Below are 19,579 nucleotides of genomic sequence, written 5' to 3'. Positions count from 1 at the left end.
TCAAGCCACAGGACCAGATATTTCTTTGCGAACTTTGACAGTTTCATGTGCTTGAAAACATCTGCTACCTTTCCCCTTCCTTTTGCCGTATAAAACTCCTGTCCCGGAAGCTGCTTGTAGTCGGCTTTGACGTAGGTTTCGTCGTCCATTACCACGCAGTCAAACTTCGTCAGCATCGTCGTGTACAGCCTCCGGGATCGCGCTTTGGCCGTCGTAATTTGTTTATCATCGCGATTTGGAGTCACTACCTTCTTGTAAGTCGATAGTCCGGCTCGTTTTTGGCTCGATGCACGGTTGTAGACGATACACCCAGCTTATTTGCGGCATCTCGGAGAGAGAGGTTAGGGTTTCGCTTGAAACTACCGGCAACTCTCTTTGTCGTCTCAGCGGCTTCCGGTTTTCGATTCCCCCCCCGATCCAGACTTCCTGGCTGTCGACAAACGTTCCCCAAACACTTTAATTACATTTGTAACGGTTGATTTGGCAACTTTTAGCGATTTTGCCAACTTAGCGTGCGAGTAGCTCGGATTTTCGCGATGCGCGAGCAAAATTTTGATACGCTGCTCTTCTTGCTTGGACGGCATTTTGACAACTGAAGAGTGAATTCCAAAATCAAAATAGGAGCAACATTCTACACACACACACCTTCAAAATGAGGGGTGTTCAGGTTTTTTAAATGCAAAATTGAAAGAAATACGTCAAGTTGATATTGACCAAATTTTGACCGTATCACCCTTTATTTTGACATGAAATCATTAGAAATTGTTAGATGAATTTGGAGGGATTTCTGTGGAGAAGAATGCATGTTCTAAATTAAACTGTTGGGTAATTTTAAAAGGAGTTGTGAAAAACAAAATTTTGCGGAAAATTCCTACGTTATTCGGAGGAGATTTTTTATGGGGATCATGAGAAAAATTTAAGATGACGTTTAAGAAGAATTCCAGGAGAATTATGATCAGAATTCAACAAGAAACATAGTTCTAAGAGTGTTTTGGCAATAATTCTTAAAAAAAATTGAACAGATTTTCAAAGGAATCAAAGTCTCTGGATAGGCTCAAGCGAGGGGGCGACACATCTAAATCTCCATTCTATATGCTCAAAAAATCTCACACTAGCGAATCAATCTTCAACAAATCTTCTTTCAGTTCTCGCTTCTACTTGCATCGCGCATCATCTTTTTGCAGCAAATCTTCAGAATCGTCATCAATCTTCTTTTTATCTACTCAGCGTACGCGCAGCTAGCCACAGCAAAACACAATCTTTCCTGCATCGTAAATAGAGTCGCTCCATTCGGGCTCAAGGGAATTCCAATTAAATTCTTAGAAGGGGTTGCAAGGTAATTCAAAAAAAAAAATCCACGTGTAATTATTACGTTTAGTGTTTTCTGGTTTATTTCCGAACAATTTCAAGATATTCAGAGCAGAATTCGAAGTTAATTCTATGGATTTTTTAACAACAAAAAATTAAAACCCCGGAAAAGAATAATTCAGTTTTGGTTTTTACAAATATTTGTTTCCAAAGTCCAGCATCTTCAATATTTTCTTTTAAGGACCATGCACTTTCATCTGAAATTGAATTGACAAAAATCAATTTGCAATATTGCAGAGTGATTAAATTGTAAAAACAATAAGACTGAAGGGAAACTGAAGAAAATTATGCAGCAAATAGAGCAAGACATTCATTTGGTAAAGGATCACTCTGTTTTCCCGGTTTTCCCGGTTTGCTGACCACCCTGCCATTCATTGTCATATTCACACGCGAGTTTATTCTCTCAGGGAGGGTCAATTAATGAGATTTAAGAATGATTCTCCGAACACCGACAAAGATATATGTAGAGTAAATTTTAAAAAGTTTCTGGAGCGAATTCCTTAAGTGGTCTGCACAAAAGTACGGCCCTTAAGTGTTAGGTTCCATACACAGAAATATAAGATCCAGGATTGATTCTTGGTTACTATGATGCACCACGTCTTGTTTTCATTTCATGCAATGGTTTTATGAAACTATTGGTACATGATATGTAATGCTGCTCCTACAGTTATGTAATGAACTAGCCTTCGGAAAAAAATCACTTTAATAAAGACAAAGAAATGCGACTAGGATAAAATCCATGTCAATTTCTTATGACACTTCAGAGATATTGGTTTTCAAAGACTGTTTTGCCCAAATGCCCTGGGCGGTAAAGGGTTAACAACAGTGACCAAGATTATGAGAATTCAGTTGAGCATAAATTTTAAGATCCTGGACTTGGAATTTTTTTCAAGATGATGGAGCTAGGTTCAAATTTTTAAGAGGAATATTCGAAACATCGGAATTGGAATGCTTATTTTAAAAATATATACAGTGTATCGCAAAATTGAGCGAGATTTTTTTTAAACATTGTGAATATCTATATATATTGTTTTAAACTTGGCTTTATTGGAAGAAACCATATGAAGTTAGATTTATTTTAGTAAAACGCTCGATTTTCAACTTTTTACCTATTGGACGAATTTTAGAAAAAAAAATGGAATATTAATGATCATTATTATAACTAAAAATGAGCAAAATTTAAAGAAGTTTAGTTCACTGTATTTTAAGATATTCAAGAAAAAAGCGTTTTTCACAAATAGCTCTTACTTTTAATAAACGCAACCAAATAAACCAAATACTGTACCAATAATTTATAAATGTATGACCATTTCAGAAATGTATATCTTTAAATTGGAATTTTACAACTATTTTTTTTCTAAAATTTAAGGACATCTGTACGCTCAATTTTGAGATACACTGTATATATCAACGTTCAAATCAAATTCCCGGTTGTTTTAGCATCCCGGTTAATTCCCGGTTCTCCCGTTTCAATGGTCACCCTGTCATTGATATGTCAGCTTCTAATACTCACATTTTATAAAACCGTTTTATCAATTTATGAACGTGTGCCATTTGCCATACTCAAATCCCATAAAAATTTTGAGATTCGTCAGTGCCTAGGGAGGGGCCCATTTGTTACTAGGGGAGAGAGTCCATTGTTGTGTCGAAACGAAATGGCACCTCCAATCATAATGGAACGTTAAAATCAAAAATCATTCCCTTTCTACCCACCATCTATCAACCGGCACCGACCGCTTGACTGACGAGTAATTCAACGTTTGATTGCCATCGGTGTGATCAATATAAATCAGAACGGTAGCGCTTGAAGTCTATGGAAAAGCCCCTATCTTCATCATCGTCGTAGATTCGGATTGAAGGTCAACACGCACGCACACATGCAACACAAAGGGTTGGTATTGAAAATCGGTATTTTCCGGGGGTCCACTTCCACTTTCTTTGCAATAAAAAAAAAGTAGGGCGTAAGGAAAACATCAGCTCTGAATTAACGAGTCAATCCATCTACCGAAAGCCTTTATCTGGGTTTCTCCTTTTGGGAGAAAGCTACTTAGAAGCTAATCGTAAACACCAAGCCCATACTGAATACCTAGCATTGTTCGATATGTTGCGTTGGTTAGTGACTAGAAATACTGAAACTAGGTTTTTTACGATTTCTTCATCGTCTTAATGGGAAACGAATTACTGGCCAGTCAAAATTATTTCTTGGGTCGACATAATTAAGCAGCAGTAGCAGTTCCTTCTCAGTGCACTCCGGTTGATACTTCTTTTCAGTACTAGTAGCAAAACCGCCTCCGCATGGCATAGCAAGTATATTCAAATATCTAAGATACGATTATCCGTCGCTGCCGTCACCAGTAATCGAAATGTGCATTCCAAATCCGAATACAATCAACTGACACTCTGCTCGGAAAGCCTCGCCGACATAAGATTTCATTCAAAAGCGTAGGGATTTTACACTTTTTAGTGCTAGAGAATCACGAGGGAAACGTGCATCCAACAGATTGATTTTCACAATCGGATCACACTGTGAAGAAATTGAGCTGCCTACATCCTCCGCAGGCTTATCATACGCGGCACTATCGGTACCGCGAATAAACCCACGCGAATAAATCAACGAACAGTAAGTGCTTAACTCTTTTCACTTTCAGTGATCAACTAGAGTGCACATGGTGATGCAAACGATTTGAATCGGAATCGGAAGAAACCGAACAGAACAGCTGAATGAAGAAACTCCCGGAGCAGTGAAGCCTAAACGCAGTCAGTGAGTCGGCGTTTCTTGTTCTCATCATCCCAACCGGAATCCACCATGAAATTACAGACAGCGCACGCGGCCATCAGCACGTACAAAACCTTCGGCAACCAGACGAAAAATGCCAACACCAACCAGACGACGAGCAGTCTGCGTGGATCCGGCCATTACCACCAGGGACTGCAAAACAGTCGATCGGGAGCGAATCTGCACGGGAATGTCAACGTTATGCTCGGCGGGTGAGTAGTAGCTTTCAGATGGGTAGTGGGTAGTAGTAGTACAACTGTAGGATAATGTAAATCGGCATCATTCGGATCATTTTGATCCGCGAAAAAAAAATAACACGAAGACTTCTTCCTTTAGCGGAAATGCCTGTGTCATCAGCGAACAAAGATTTGTGGCAACCCTGAGGCAAATCAGGGAGGTCCGAAGTGAAAATGTTATACAATATAGGCCCAAGAATGCTACCCTGAGGAACTCCTGCTCTAACAGGTAGTCGATTAGATTTGGAATTTTGATAATTTACCTGCAGAGTTCTGTCAGTTAAATAATTTTGAACTAATTTCATAATGTAAAGTGGAAAATTAAACTTTTTCAATTTAGCAATCAAACATTCATGCCAAACACTGTCAAATGCTTTTTCTATGTCTAGAAGAGCAACTCCAGTTGAGTGGCCTTCAGATTTGTTTGAACGAATTAAATTGGTAACTCTTAAGAGTTGATGAGTAGTTCAATGCCCATGGCGAAATCCAAACTGCTCATCTGCAAAAATTGAGTTCGTATTGATGTGAAGCATCATTCTATTCAAAATTATTTTTTCAAAAAGTTTACTTATTGAAGAAAGCAAACTTATTGGACGGTAGCTAGAAGCTTCAGCTGGATTTTTATCCGGCTTCAAAATTGGAACAACTTCTGCATTTTTCCATTTATCAAGAAAGTATGCCAAATTTAAACATCTGTTAAATAATTTTACCAAGAAAGACAAGGTACTCTCTGGGAGTTTTTTGATGAGGATATAGAAAATTCCATCATCACCTGGAGCTTTCATATTTTGAATTTTTTTAGTTATAGACCTTACTTCGTCCAAATCAGTCCCCCAGGAATCATCAAAAATATTTTCCCGAAAGAAAATATTCCGAAAATCCCGAGCAACCTGATTCTCAATAGGACTAGTAAGACCCAAACTGAAATTATGGGAACTCTCGAATTGCTTAGCAAGTTTCTGAGCTTTTTCCAAATTTGTGATCAAAATTTTACCACCTTCTTTAAGCGCTGGAATTGGCTTTTGAGGTTTTTTCAAAATTTTTGTGAGTTTCCAAAAGGGTTTAGAACTCGGGTCTAATTTAGAAATATTATTTTCAAAAGTTTTGTTCCTCAGGGCAGAGAATCGCTTTTTAATTTGTTTTTTGCAAATCCCGCCAGATAACTTTCATGGCAGGATCGCGTGTTCTTTGAAATTGTCTCCTACGGACATTTTTAAGACGGATCAAGAGCTGAAGATCATCGTCTATTATAATTGAATCGAATTTAACCTCGCATTTTGGTACTGAGGCAGCTCTTGCTTCAACTATAGAAGTAGTCAGAGATTCAAGAGCATAATTAATTTCATCTTTGGTTTGCAAAGGAATGTTTGGATCGAAGTTATATTCCATAAATGTTCGATATTGCTCCCAATCAGCCCTATGGTAATTGAAAGTAGAGCTGTTGGGATTAGAAATTATTTCTTGGGATATTTCAAAAGTTATTGGAAGGTGATCAGAACCGAAGTCAGCATGGGTAACCAGTTGGCTACAAAGATGACATGAATCAGTTAAGATCAAATCAATAGTTGAGGGATTTCTTGCAGAAGAAAAGCATGTTGGGCTGTTTGGATATTGAATAGTGTAATAACCTGCAGAACAATCATCAAACAGAATATTACCATTGGAATTGCTTTGAGCATTATTCCATGAGCGGTGTTTTGCATTAAAATCACCAATAATGAAGAATTTAGACCTATGACGGGTAAGTTTCTGAACGTCACCCTTGAGAAAATTCTTTTGCTGGCCTACGCATTGGAATGGCAAATAGGCAGCTATAAACGTAAGTTGTCCAAATTTTGTTTCAACAGAAACTCCCAAAGTTTCAAAAACTTTGGTTTCAAATGAAGAAAGTATTTTGTGTTTGATTCGTCTATGAATAATGATGGCAACGCCACCACAGGGTCCATCGAGACGATCATTTCTATAAATTAAATAATTTGAGTCCTTCTTAACCTTATGGCCAGGTTTAAGGAACGTTTCAGTTATAACGGCAATATGCACGTTATGAACTCTCAAAAAGTTAAATAGCTCGTCTTCATTATCTTTAAGAGATCGAGCATTCCAATTTAAAATGTTTAATGCTTTAAAATCCATTACTAAATTTTAAAGTCATGACAATATTATTAGCAAATTTTACTCCAGTTTGAATAGCATCAAACATGGAGTTAGATTTAAGCATATCAGAAATCATGTCAATTAATGAATTCTGTAAAAATTCCATTTTAGGAGCAGTAATGCTTCCTAAGTCAAAATTGTCAAAATTTCCGTTAGAACGTTGGTTAGTATTTTGATTTCTACCCGCTGCAATAGCAGCATAGGTAGCTCCATTAACTCGCTGAACATTGTTAGCAGCGAGGGGAGTAGGTACAGATGAAACATTTGAAGCAGGCGTGATATTTGTACCTACGGGTACGAATGTAGAATTTGTTCCTCGCTGACCGTTGTTAACAGCAGAGGAATTTGTACCTGTTCGGAAACGTGGAGCGTTTCCTACCTGTCGGTTAGAACGAGATTGTAGGATCGCTTTGCGAGTCTTACATTCCCAAAAATTGGATTTGTGGTTTTCACCACAATTTGAACATTTAAATTTCTTAGGATCTTCCTTCACAGGACAGTCGTCCTTTGCGTGAGAGGAATCACCACAATTCATGCATTTAGCTGGCATGTAGCAATTTTTAGTTCCGTGACCCCATCCCTGGCACTTACGGCACTGAGTGAGGTTTTGGAAATTTCCTCCAGTCTTCCTGAAGTGTTCCCACTTCACTCGGACATGGAGCATAAGGCTAGCTTTTTCTAAGGCCTTAAGGTTGTTTAGTTCACTAGACTTGAAGTGAACTAAATAAAAATCATTAGAAATCCCGTTGCGAGAATCGCCAGGACGGGATTTCATTTTCATTTTGATTACTTGGAGTGGCACAACTCCAAGTAACTTTGCCAGTTCATCTTTGATCTGATCCAGAGATTCACCACTGGGCAGTCCTTTCATGACAACCTTGAACACACGTTCAGTTTTGGTGTCGTAAGTAAAAAATTTGTGCTTCTTCTCAGTAAGATACTTGAGAAGACATTTAAATCCGTCCAAGGTTTCAGCCAATACACGGCATTCACCCCGACGTCCAATTTGTAGTGAAAACTTAACTTTCACGAAATTCAAAAGTTCCATGCGAAGAGCATGGAAATCGGTAGTGGTTATCACAATAGGGGGAATCTTTTCCTTCTTGGCATTAAGCCGGGAAAGTTTACTAGAATTTTTCTTGGATGATGGATCATTCTCATCATCCGTGAGCAAATCAAATTGATTACTCAAATTAATTTCATCAGAAGGGGGTCAAGAGTTTGCCCCTTTCTTTTGCGTTTCGGCGCCATGGCGGCAGTAAATTTTTATCCAAATCGACTTCCAAGCAGATTACTATAAGAATCTGAAGGATCGAAGAGGAATTTTCCAAATCGATATCCAAGAAGGATTACCACGGGTAGGGTCCAAACAAGGATCGAAGAGGAATAAGAGGAGTTGAACATGGTAGAAAATTATTACAGGTTGAGCACTGAAAAGTGCTGTTTAAATTTGTTGTAGCTTTAGGTAGTAGTAACACTTCCTTAAGCAAAAAGCAAATAGATCCGCACGGCAAGAGATCACGATGCGGACTGAGTTAACACTGAACTGAAAGAGCTTTACAGACGGTGATTATCATTTTCAGAGGTGATTATTGGGCATACGGACGTTAGGCATAATGTACGATAGGCATAATGGACGTTTGGCATAATGGACGTTAGGCATAATCTACCCGATGAATTCCAGAAGGATGATAATGGGGACCGTCTATTGATTGCTGACTTCGGTGACAATAATGAAAGAGCCTTAGTTTTTGAAACTCATGAAAATTTGCGACGTTTTGGACAGGCAAAGTATTGGGTTAAAGATGGTACGTTTGCCACAGTTCCTTGTTTGTTTCGGCAACTCGTCACTGTTCATCGAAGTATCGCTCCCTCACATCAGCAGACGGTTCCGCTAGTTTTCATTCTGATGACAACAAAAACAGAATCGTTGTATCGAAAAGTCTGGGAGGAAATTCTGGAAGCAGCAGGTATGTTTTTTGTTATTGAATGAAAAACCACATAATTCAGCATTCTTCATTTCATGAGCTGTTCTTTGGCATCATCTTTTATTCAAACTTAGCTGTTTTTTTTTGTGATTGAATGAAAAATCACAGAATTCACCATTCTTTACTTCATGAGCTGGTCTTTGGCATAATCTTTTATTCAACCATAGCTGTTTTTTTCTGATTGAATGAAAAATCACAGAATTCCCCATTCTTTATTTCATGAGCTATTCATTGAGGAAAACCTTTTCTTCTTTGACAATTGCAATATGTGTGTAAGAATATATTACAACAAATGTGTGATTTCTTTATTTCTAGATGCGATTTATTTCAAGATATAGTTCAAAACTATGCTGAGTTTTCATTGCCAGATTACTTAACCGCTATCGCTACTAATCTTGGATCGAAGTAAATATGTAGCTACGTCACTTATGATATGATAAATAATGGATTCCAAACTGTGCTTATTAAGTAAACTACGTTTGTTTAACTTGCATCATTTTTTATTCAACACTTAGCCTAATTGTTTACCATGCTCGAAACAAGTTTCTAGAGTTGCACAGCAGCGAGGTATTTCATGCCTAACGTCCATTATGCCTAACGTATATTATGCCTAACACGTCCATTATGCCTAATGACTTTATGCCTAACGTCCGTATGCCTAATGGGGTACACTCCACTAAAACTTGTGATTTGCTAACGAATCACTTATATTGAATACAATTATTGCTCTTTTCATATATTTTTTTTAATTCCTTCAGTTTTCTAGGCGGCATGTTTTGCAGCAATTCTGCGTTACACCTTTACGATGTGCAATATGTTTTTCTGTGCTTAGAACACTTTGAATTTACTAAATGAAATCCCTGCTCACATAAAAATAATTATGTTGAGTAGTGACCCAGTGCGATTTAAAAACAAATTAGCCAGAAATCATATTTCAAGGACTACTTTCGATCGGACGAATATCCATTATTCGGCCTAAGATGGGACCCTTGGGTCCATATTACATTCATTTTCCTAAAAAGATCTCATGTGATAACAGTTAGTTTTTGTTATTGCTTATCGTATCCAATTGTAAACGAAATGAGAAGCTTATGTTAGCACGACTGTTGTCCGTGGAACTTTGTTGAGACATGATTAAAAATGCATATTGCGTCCAGATAAGGGACACATACCCTGTCATCCACGCGATTGATTTGTAAATAAATCAATTTCAGCACATTTCTCAAGGTCTGAGAGATATTGATTTTGACATTGAGGAACTTTTTTTAAGCGCTTATCGATATTGGTTGACATGAGAGAGAAGAAAAATGGAGTGCGTAACCAGATGAGTGGTCAGTACTGATAAGGTTTCTTTATTTGCTGGGGAAAAATCAGTAATAAAATCAGTACAAAATAAAAGGAAACGAAGGTGCAAGGTGGCCGTCAAATAACGTTGAAAAGCATGCATTAAAGATGAGACTTCTTTTCGCTGTTCTTAAATTGAAATTTGAAGCATGGCTTTCAATTTGACTTTCAAATATAACAATTTCATAAAAGTATTATAAGCGAACAAAAATCATGTAAAAAAATCAAAACAATACCTGGAAATATGTCTGTCGTCGAAACATCTCTTCCTACTCATGGAGACAGTGAGGTGGTACATACCTGGAAAACACAAACAAAATAATACACATGTCAGTTAGATCATTTCGATAATTATATGGTTAATTTTGTTATGAGGTTAACAAATGGACAAAAATCTGTATAAATATGAATACCGTGATAAAAACGTATTCTGAAATCATGCAATTTCATTAACTACCTTCCCACAGTAACTCTACGCCCAATCTCAAACTTATGAACAGTCACTCACAAATCAAACAACCCACGAGGTATTTCACGGAGCGTACACGCTTTCCGATCCTAACATCTTATCTTGAAAACTATGTAAACCCACTCAGCACCAACTCGCGTGACTTACTCGTTCCAACCAAGCGAACGGTTTGGTTCTAAATAGGTACTAAATCTTATGTTAAATGGCAAGACGAAAACAAACAAGTGCGCACACACTTGGTACGCCCGTCAAAATTCAAACTACATATACTTTTCTGTCTGTTTCGACTGACGCGCGTTTTCATCTCTTTTTTTTTTTTTGATTGAGGCAAACTAAATAATGAAATTTGTTGCCTAATTTTAGATCACTATCGCGTTACAAAACTTTTCTCATGGCTGTCAAGCTCATATCTATATCCACTTGGTGCCTGCCTAGTATGTTTGTTGAAAATGGGGCAAGCCAACACGCCACCACCCGAAGGAGTCTATTTGTTATGCAAATAACTTTAATGCTGGAAATTAAAAGAGGAATAAATTAATTTAGGTTATTTTTTTCCATTCACTGTCTCGCGCCCTGTCAGCACTCCGTCGGGCCACCACGTAGACAGGTAATGTCAAGAGTTGGAGTTTTACGTTCTGTGAATTGCACTGCCGCCGTAGGTACTTATGATGATGGTTGGGGTAATCGAGAATCGAGTGTGGAGTGTGGACATGGAAAACCGAGACAACAGTGCAGGATTATCGGTCGGATCGCGGTAAACTTAATTCCATTAGCAGCGAGCATGCAGCGGGTGGTTCTGTGCATCGCGTGCCGAAGATAAATGTTTGCCCGTCTCCCAAGCCGCACCGGACGCGATAGGTTGATAAGGCTTTGCTTTCGTAGAGGAACAGGGTGTAATACGACCATTTTTTAAGCATCAATTGATATGATAATTTCACCAAATGATAGATGATCCAGCCTAGTAGTTCTGGATGCAAACCCATTAAATTTTTGACTTGTAAAGTCCATGAAAAATTGCTGTTGGGTCATATTACCCTACGGACGCGTTTTCCCCCATTTTCCCCTACCAGTTTTCAACCTTGGCAGTTGAATCATACGTTTGACGATAGCGTCGTATTGGATGGAGTTAATTAGTCACTAAACTCGATGTGGAGTTTGACTCGGGTTGCAGCTGTGGATTTATTTTGATACCATGGTATGTGAAAATAAGTTCGTACCAAATGAAGTATTATGGAACGTCGCACGGTTTGCAGATTTTCAAAAATACTCATCATCACTCCCTCACACTCATTTTTGAGTGAAAAAACACTTTCTAAAATTCCATTCCATGACATTGCCGACAATAAGCATGTAACTGACAATGTATTCTCATCAAACAACTGGATACACAAATCCAATTCTGTAAACACGACTGGAATTTCAGAAAGAACAATGTTTGTCTTCATATTATAGATGCTGATCAAGAAATATGACAACATTTGCACAAGTGTGGCACAATGTCTGTAATTCAATCCATGACTAGTCGCTTCTCGATGGAAATTGCTGGTTGGTGCATAAGTTCAAATCATTCTTGGACAGGTTGTTCTCCATATTTAAAACATTGCGACGATTGTATGGAATATTTATGAAGTTGGAAATGAAAAAAAAAACCATCTAGTTAAAGCTTAAAACGACTTCTCAAATCAGCAGCTCCCGGACCAGAAATTTGTGGCATCGCGAGTGAAAATTTTAATTTCTGTTTATTTACGCGGTGATGAGAAGTGCGTTGATCTATTGTCAGGATTTTGAGATGTGCATTGCTTTTGTGCACGGAGTGACTTGAAAAAGAAAAGTGCAGAAAAGTGATATTTGGTTGTTGTGTGGTTGGAGTGGAGGGGAAAAAAATATGCGTGGAAGCATCGGGAATGCGCTCCCGGGTGAAGTGATTTGGTGAGAACGTTCCAGTTGAAGATTGTTGACAAGTGTATTTGTGGTGATGCAAATTATGGTTTAGATGACGCATGGCTTCAAACATTTTGTGTATCCAAATAAAACATATTACATACTAAATACGCACAGAGCATCGTCTGCTGACCATTGCCGCGGGTATATCGTGGGAGTCCCAGGTACCCGGTTCAAGCTTTAGTTGGCGGCGGTGGCTCTTCTTGACCTTCTACCCCCTGAGTAGTTAGTGTGAATAAGGGCGTCTATGTGATGTTTTGCTGTACCTGTTGTGGACATTTAGTGCATCCTGTTCCCTTGACTTGCTGAGGACACCCTGTCTTGCCTCAAAAGTTACCCTTTTTAAAGTACTAGTCTTCACAACATAAAGGGCACCATTACGGAGCATGAGATTTGATCAAATTATTCGCAGTTCTACTTGTCCAACGCCCCCGGCTGGGTGAGGGATAGAGGATGACACACACACACACACACACACACACACACACACACACACACACACACACACACACACACACACACACACACACACACACACACACACACACACACACACACACACACACACACACACACACACAAAACGACTTCTCAAATCAGCATAGTAGGGGAAATTGCTCTTATGTTGACCTATGGATATAAGATTGGGCCCATCGCCAAAAATCTGCTATTAATCAATTTTATCTAGATGAACACGTCAATGGGACGGCACTAATGGATATTTTTGGTCGCTATTGAAAATTTAGTCGATTGCTGAATTTATGTATGGGCCCAAATTAGGGGCATTTAGGCCGACATTACATCCATTTCCCCTACTTCAGATTTGTGTGAAAAGGACTCTTCCTCACCACTTTACCAATTTTTGGCAGTGTGATAAGTTCTATAAAGAAGCAATGGAAATGTAATTTTGAGCAATTATTTTGAAAATAAAACTGAAAAGCTAAACAAAGCCTGAAACAGACTGTTATATAATACCTTAATAAGCCTTACTGAATAAAGGTCTAAGGAAGCGTTTCTCAATCTATATGCCATGGTCATGTATTTAAAATATCGTGCCATCTTTATCTGGATTTAAAATTACAATCACAACCTGTTTTTGGTGGCAAGATTTAAAAATTTGCTAGAATTGAAACAAATTCTCAACTAAATTGATAGAAGCATTCAAATTGGGAGAACCCCCTGACGTAGTGGTTAGCATCCATACCTCTCACGCCAAAGTAACGAGTAAATCTCAAGTCATGAATAACACTCTTATGACCATAATTATAAATAAAAAGAAGCATAGAAATTTGCATGTAGTAGCCTATATGACCTGCAACTAACATATTTTTAGCAAACTGAATACACTAAGTTGTAAATAGTTGCGAATAAATTAACTTGCTAATGAATTGATGTTAAATTGGGCCAAAATAATAGAAAAAATGTGCGTTTCCTTCACAAACATGAAGATTTTTTTTTTATATAGCTTTATTAAGGAGACTTTCAGTCCTGGGCTGGTTCGTCTTCAGGCTACCAAGATGATGAACAAGCTTAAACAATAATGGGTACAAACAGGGCGAAAATCTGTTTTGTCACATTGTCAAAAACTTATAAGAGGAGCGATGATCATAAAAGTACCTGAAACAGAGAGGCCAGTTCACGGATTTTTCCCAATTTTCCCGGTTGAAACTAAAAAAATAACCCGGTTGTTAATAATCAGCAAAAAAAAACATGTTTTAAAGCGTGATCAAGTGCAAATTTTAGCGATTTGTGAGAAAATAATCTTCGGTAGCCATAGGCGGAACTAGGATGTTGAGCCAGGGGGAGGCATAGCCCTAGCTGACATGACATACATCATTAACCATCGGTAGTATGGGGGGATCTTCATTTCTACATTTAAATATCACGGGTGGTGAAAGATGTACCGTAAAAAGGGGTAACATTGATAGTTTTTTTTAAGTATATTCTAAATATGTTTTATATCAATTAATGTTTCTCAAATTTTAGTTTTTTTTAAACAAGTACTGAGGATTCTAGAGTCAATTCGTTAGTAATATAGTTAACGAAAATTATTGCATATGCACTATTTTTTAGTCTTGTCACCGAAAATCAGTATTTTGATTTGGGGTTACTTTGATTATGCTCGATGAATGTAGAAAAACATGCGTGAATCTCAAACAATTTAGTTCAAGAAATATGAAATATTAAATGAGTAGGGGAAATCTAATGTAAGGGCTCTTATGTTGGCCTATGGATCTAAGATTGGGTCCATCGCTAAAAATCTGCTATTTATCAATTTTGTCTAGATGAACGCGTCATTGGGACGGTACGAATGACTATATTTGGTTGCTATTGAAAATTTAGTCGATTGCTGATATGTATGGGCCCAAATTAGGGGCATTTAGGCTGACATTACATCCATTTCCCCTATATAATCAGAAGCACCATAAGCAATAATAAGACAACATTAAATTTGTGTTGGCTATATCAGAAATACATTTCATAAGTGATGGTTTGAGTGCTAAACAGGCAAAACGCAAGAAAATTGTTTTTCAATGTTTGGCAAACATGTAACACAAACTATATAAAAATGAAATGCAATATCAAGGGAAATACCCTAAGATACAGTATGGAACCAATGTTTCTAATTCGGAAAAAAAGACAAATGGTAAATTTAATCTTTACATTATACTATCAAAGTTACCCACATTATCAAAAATACCCCGTTGTACGGTACGCTCTTTCAAATTTTTTAAACTAAGTTACTACATAATTTCAGGGATCTTCTTGGAAATCAATAAAAATCCGCTTAGAAGCTATGACGAGATTGATTTCTGGGAACTTCGTGGATTGTTGGGAATCTATTTAAAAGTTTAGGGAATGTTATATAGATTCAAGAAACCTTATCTTCAGAAATTTCATAGCACCATAGAATACTTTTTTGAATTTTTCGAACTGCGTAGAAGTTCTGGAGATTTTTTAGACGGGTAACCAATTTTATATGGGTTCTGCTATTATTGTAAAAGCTCAGTAAACTTCAAAAAAAACCTAGAGAACTTCGTAAAACTTCAGTGAATTTCGTAGAAATGCGAATTATTTAGTAGAACTTCATCGAACTTTATAGAAATGTGGAGAAGCTCCTTAATGTTTTGTCATTTTTCTTAACTTCATTGAGTTTCTTTAAACTTTAGTGGCTTTGGAGATGTTCAAGTGAAATCGCTGAAATACTTGGAATCTGATACAAATTCGGAGAACTCAGTTTTTTTTTTTTTTTTTTTTTTGTTGGAATACTTGATTGAAGTTATTTTTTATTATAGTCACTTTAACCCTCGTGGATCATTCGTGACTTGTCTGGGAGCGAGATTTGAACTCGTGATTTTGGCGTGAGTGGATTGTAACCACTACGGCGGGTTCACCCCCGAATGAAGTTAATGAAAATTTGCTTTATTGCAGGAAACTCTATTAAACTTCCGAGGCCTGCTTTTTAAATTTAAAAATATTTATTTAGAATAGTTTAAGGAATTTCAATATTTTATACAAATAAATAAACGAATTTTTTTAAAGTTCGGAAAGCTTCAAAAAGGCAGAGAGTTTATCGTAGTTCAGCAATCATTGTACAAGTTGAACGATTCGAATATAAAATCGTGAAACTTCGCAAAGATTCTTTGAAGAGCTAGGAGTTATGAAGCTCGGCTAGATTTTCGAGAATTTCGTGGGATTCACGGAGTTTTGTAGATGGGAATATTGTAAAAAATCAACATGATGTGGAACAGTGAATGAGACATAGGAAATATTTACAAGTTCAGCAATCTTGGTAAAAATTTAGTTGTACTTTGTGTACATTATAAACAAATCGAATGAGTTGCGGAAACTGCATAGACATTCACAGAACTTTCCAAAAATTTAGTGAACTTCATAGTAGCTAAGGGATAAGTTAAACGGATTGAGCTGAAGTTCAGGGAGCGTTATTTAAGTTCATGGAATTGAATTAAAGAAACTTTGTAGAAGTACGGGAATCTTCCTTTAAGTTTTATAGAACAAATTTTGAATGAAGTTTTCTGGATGTCTTTCAAAGTTATGTAAAATGAAAAGGTTTATTCAGTATTATTCTAAAGATCAGAAACACTTCTTCACTGAATTTCAAACGTTTTTAAAATAAAGACATATCTTCAAAATGAATGAAGAGATTCAACCTTTATATGAGACGTTTGCGTGTGGCAAAAAAGTTAATAAAAGAACTCGAGGGCCAATCATCAGCCGTGAAAAGGCAATTAATTAAAAAAAATCAAAATCACAGAAGTGTGATTTTCTAGATAATCTGGAAAAACATCGCAACTCCTCCATGCAATGCAAAAATAGAATTCTCCGGTATACATTTCTTAAATTCTCTGGGATAGACCAGCTCTAGGTTGCGGTGTTTTCCGTCGATTTTATTTTCCGTACTGAGTACCAATTTTACCAACGCCAGGGAGGCAGCGTCCACACCTAGACTCTACCTATCGACCCATCAACATCATAGATTAGATATTTTAAGCCTCAGAAAATCCCGATGGCGCCAACTGGTATTGAAACCAGGCCCTTTAGGTTTAGAGGCAATCACGCTTACCACAACACCACCGATGCCAAAATTATGGGTTAGCTATTAACCATAACCATATAATAATCATAAATCAATATGTTCAGCTTGTTAGTCAACTGCAAGTGATCCTGAACTGTGGAGCGATTGTTTAAAATATACTAAAGGTAAATGTAACTGAATAAGCCCAAATTGTAGAGATGGAGGGATTGAATTCATGATTTTTTTAAAGAAGTCTTGAAATCTTAAGAAATTTATTAACACTCTGCAGTTTGTACTATCAGAAATTTTTAAAAATTTAAGAAAATTTCCAAGATTCATGACATTTGAAAATTATATTGAACAGTTTGCCTACGAGGAAAGTTCCATTCAATACCTTTCAAATGATCTAAAGAGAACGAAAATTGGACGTAACATGACTGAGATATGAACATTACAAATTTTGAATGTTTTTTTTTTTGGGGTGCCCTTTAACTTATGATGGGGAGTGTACGAAGTTCCATGATTATTTTTTTTAATTTCCCTGCGTTCTGAAGCTCTATGAAGTAACCGTAATTTCTACGAGTTTTCCTGAATGTCTATGATGTTCCCTGAGCCTCTATAAGTCCCTAAAGTTTTACGAAGATCCCTGAAGTTAGAGAAAAATCCCTGACTTTTAACGAAGTTCCCTGAATTTCCACAAAAAAAAATACCAAGCTTTTTTAAAGTTTTCACTATTTTAAAGTTCACTGAAATATACGGTGAACTTCTGAGAAGTTCACTGAAGTTCAACAAAGTTCACTAAGCTTCTACAAAATAAACTAAATTTCTACTAAATTTGCTATATTTTTAGAAAGTTTCCTACACTTTTACGCAGTTCCCTGAACTTTAAGAAGTTTGACAAAGTGTCCTGAAAATCCACGAAGTTCCACTCAATTTCTCCGAATATTGAAATCTGGAACATTTTTCGTAAGTATTAGGCACTGAATTTAGACTCATTTAGTAAAACAATGCTTAGGAACTAGCATTGGGCGATCTTGTCAAAAGAAAAGATCTCACTGGATCGACCTATTTTTTTCGAAAATGATCAATTACCCGATTTAATAGATATAAATCGATATTATTATTTAAATCGATATTTTGAATCGTTTAATTTGTTCTCAAAATGATGTTAAATACAACAAAAGATCGGAATCTTTAAAAACAGTTTACATGGATGAGACGGTCAGCGGCGCCGGTGGTGTAGTGGTAAGCGTGATTGCCTCTCACCCCAGCAGTCCTGGGTTCAATGCCAGTCAGTGCCACCAGGATTTTCTAAGGCATAAAATCTCTGTTCACGGGAAGTAAAGCCGTTGGTCCCCGGTGCATGAGTTGATGGGTCCATAGGTAGCGTCTAGGTGTGTAGCTGCCTTCCTGGCGTCGGTAGCATTGGTAATTAGTACGGAAAACAAGATCGACGGAAAACAAATCAAGGAAAAAAATGGATGAGACGATATTTAACATGAGCAAGTTTTTTGCTCATTAACGGCGCCGGTGGTGTAGTGGTAAGCGTGATAGCCTATCACCCCAAAGGGCCAGGGTTCAATCAGAGACAGTGCCACTGGGATGTTCTGAGGCATAACATATATTATCACGGGAAGTAAAGCCGTAGGTCCCCGGTGCATGAGTTGATGGGTCCATATGTAGCGTCTAGGTGTGGGAGCTGCTTCCTGGCGTCGGTAGCATTGGTAATTAGTACGGAAAACAAGATCGACGGAAAACAAATCAAGGAAAACATAAGTTTGTGCTCAGGATACATGTTTAAGTGTGCAATTTAACATGCTATAATATTTGTCAATTTGAGTGATTTTTCTGTAATAATTGTATAATTACAGAGCTGATATACCGTAGAATAGGATTAAGTACATGTTTCATAAATAGTGAAATTTTTGTATTATAAATCAAACTTCAAATCTCCTTCCCCCTTTCTACATCCATAAAATTGTCATCCACTAACCTCGAGAAGACCGCGAGTATTCGGATGAATTCCTTTAAGATTTAAGACATTAATAATGCATGACGGAAATGATAATTTCGCTCTGTGAAGTTAATTCGATTGAGCCTGTACAAATAAAGTAATTAACAAAAAAAAAGTTGGGTGATTTCCGGTTTTTGAAAATTGACAAATCCGGAGTGATTTGAGATTTGGGCGTAATTGCATTTGTAAACAAACACGTCAATCACCGATTTCTCGCGAATAAAAGCTCTACCTCGAAAACCAATAACGCTATGAGGTAGAGAGAAATCGGCAATTGACGTCTTTGTTAACAAAAGCAATTACGCCTAAAACTCAAATCACTCCGGAAATACTCAACAATTGGGAACTGAAACTAATACCACATACACCATACAGACTATGGCTTATATCATGTAATATAGGCTGACTTGCAATGAGCACTCATACATAGGATTTCCAGTGAAAACTAGGTGTATAAGTGCTCATTGCAAGACAGCCTATATTACATGATATGAGCCATAGTCTATAGTCATAGAGTATAAACCGGAGAAAATCACGACTCATAACGTGATAAAAGATAATTCCGGTATTATAAAAATTCCAAAATTTCATGGATATATGGATTGAATATATTGGAGTATTAACGCCAAATAAGAACTCAAAATTATATCTTTCTGTTTCTAAACTCGCAGATGGAGACTGCCGGTTATTGAGAAACTAACAAATATTCAACAGTATGTGTATTTTCGGACCGTTCAAGATTTCCAAGGGCC

The 19,579-nt window shown here is 37.2% G+C and overlaps 2 protein-coding genes across 2 annotated transcripts in view; one reads left to right on the top strand and one right to left on the bottom strand.

The window, feature by feature from the left end:
- fdl (fused lobes) overlaps positions 1–19,579 on the bottom strand; it is a 166,565-nt gene that overhangs the window by 61,006 nt on the left and 85,980 nt on the right. The window contains exon 3 of the mRNA XM_065230444.1: positions 10,103–10,166. Within this exon, the coding sequence (XP_065086516.1) occupies positions 10,103–10,129 (27 nt within the window). The 5' untranslated portion in view covers positions 10,130–10,166. The remainder of the gene's footprint in view (positions 1–10,102; positions 10,167–19,579) is intronic.
- Positions 3,180–19,579, top strand: part of s-cup (stanley-cup) — a 41,747-nt gene continuing 25,347 nt past the window's right edge. Inside the window, exon 1 of the mRNA XM_065230611.1 lies at positions 3,180–4,356. Coding sequence (XP_065086683.1) covers positions 4,175–4,356 — 182 coding nt within the window. The 5' untranslated portion in view covers positions 3,180–4,174. The remainder of the gene's footprint in view (positions 4,357–19,579) is intronic.

This window comes from Ochlerotatus camptorhynchus, unplaced genomic scaffold (genome assembly GCF_037179485.1).
Source record: "Ochlerotatus camptorhynchus isolate MF236.1 unplaced genomic scaffold, CSIRO-AGI_Acam_v1.1 ptg000330l, whole genome shotgun sequence".
NCBI lineage: Eukaryota > Metazoa > Arthropoda > Insecta > Diptera > Culicidae > Ochlerotatus > Ochlerotatus camptorhynchus.
This window is presented reverse-complemented; position numbering and strand designations above follow the sequence as displayed.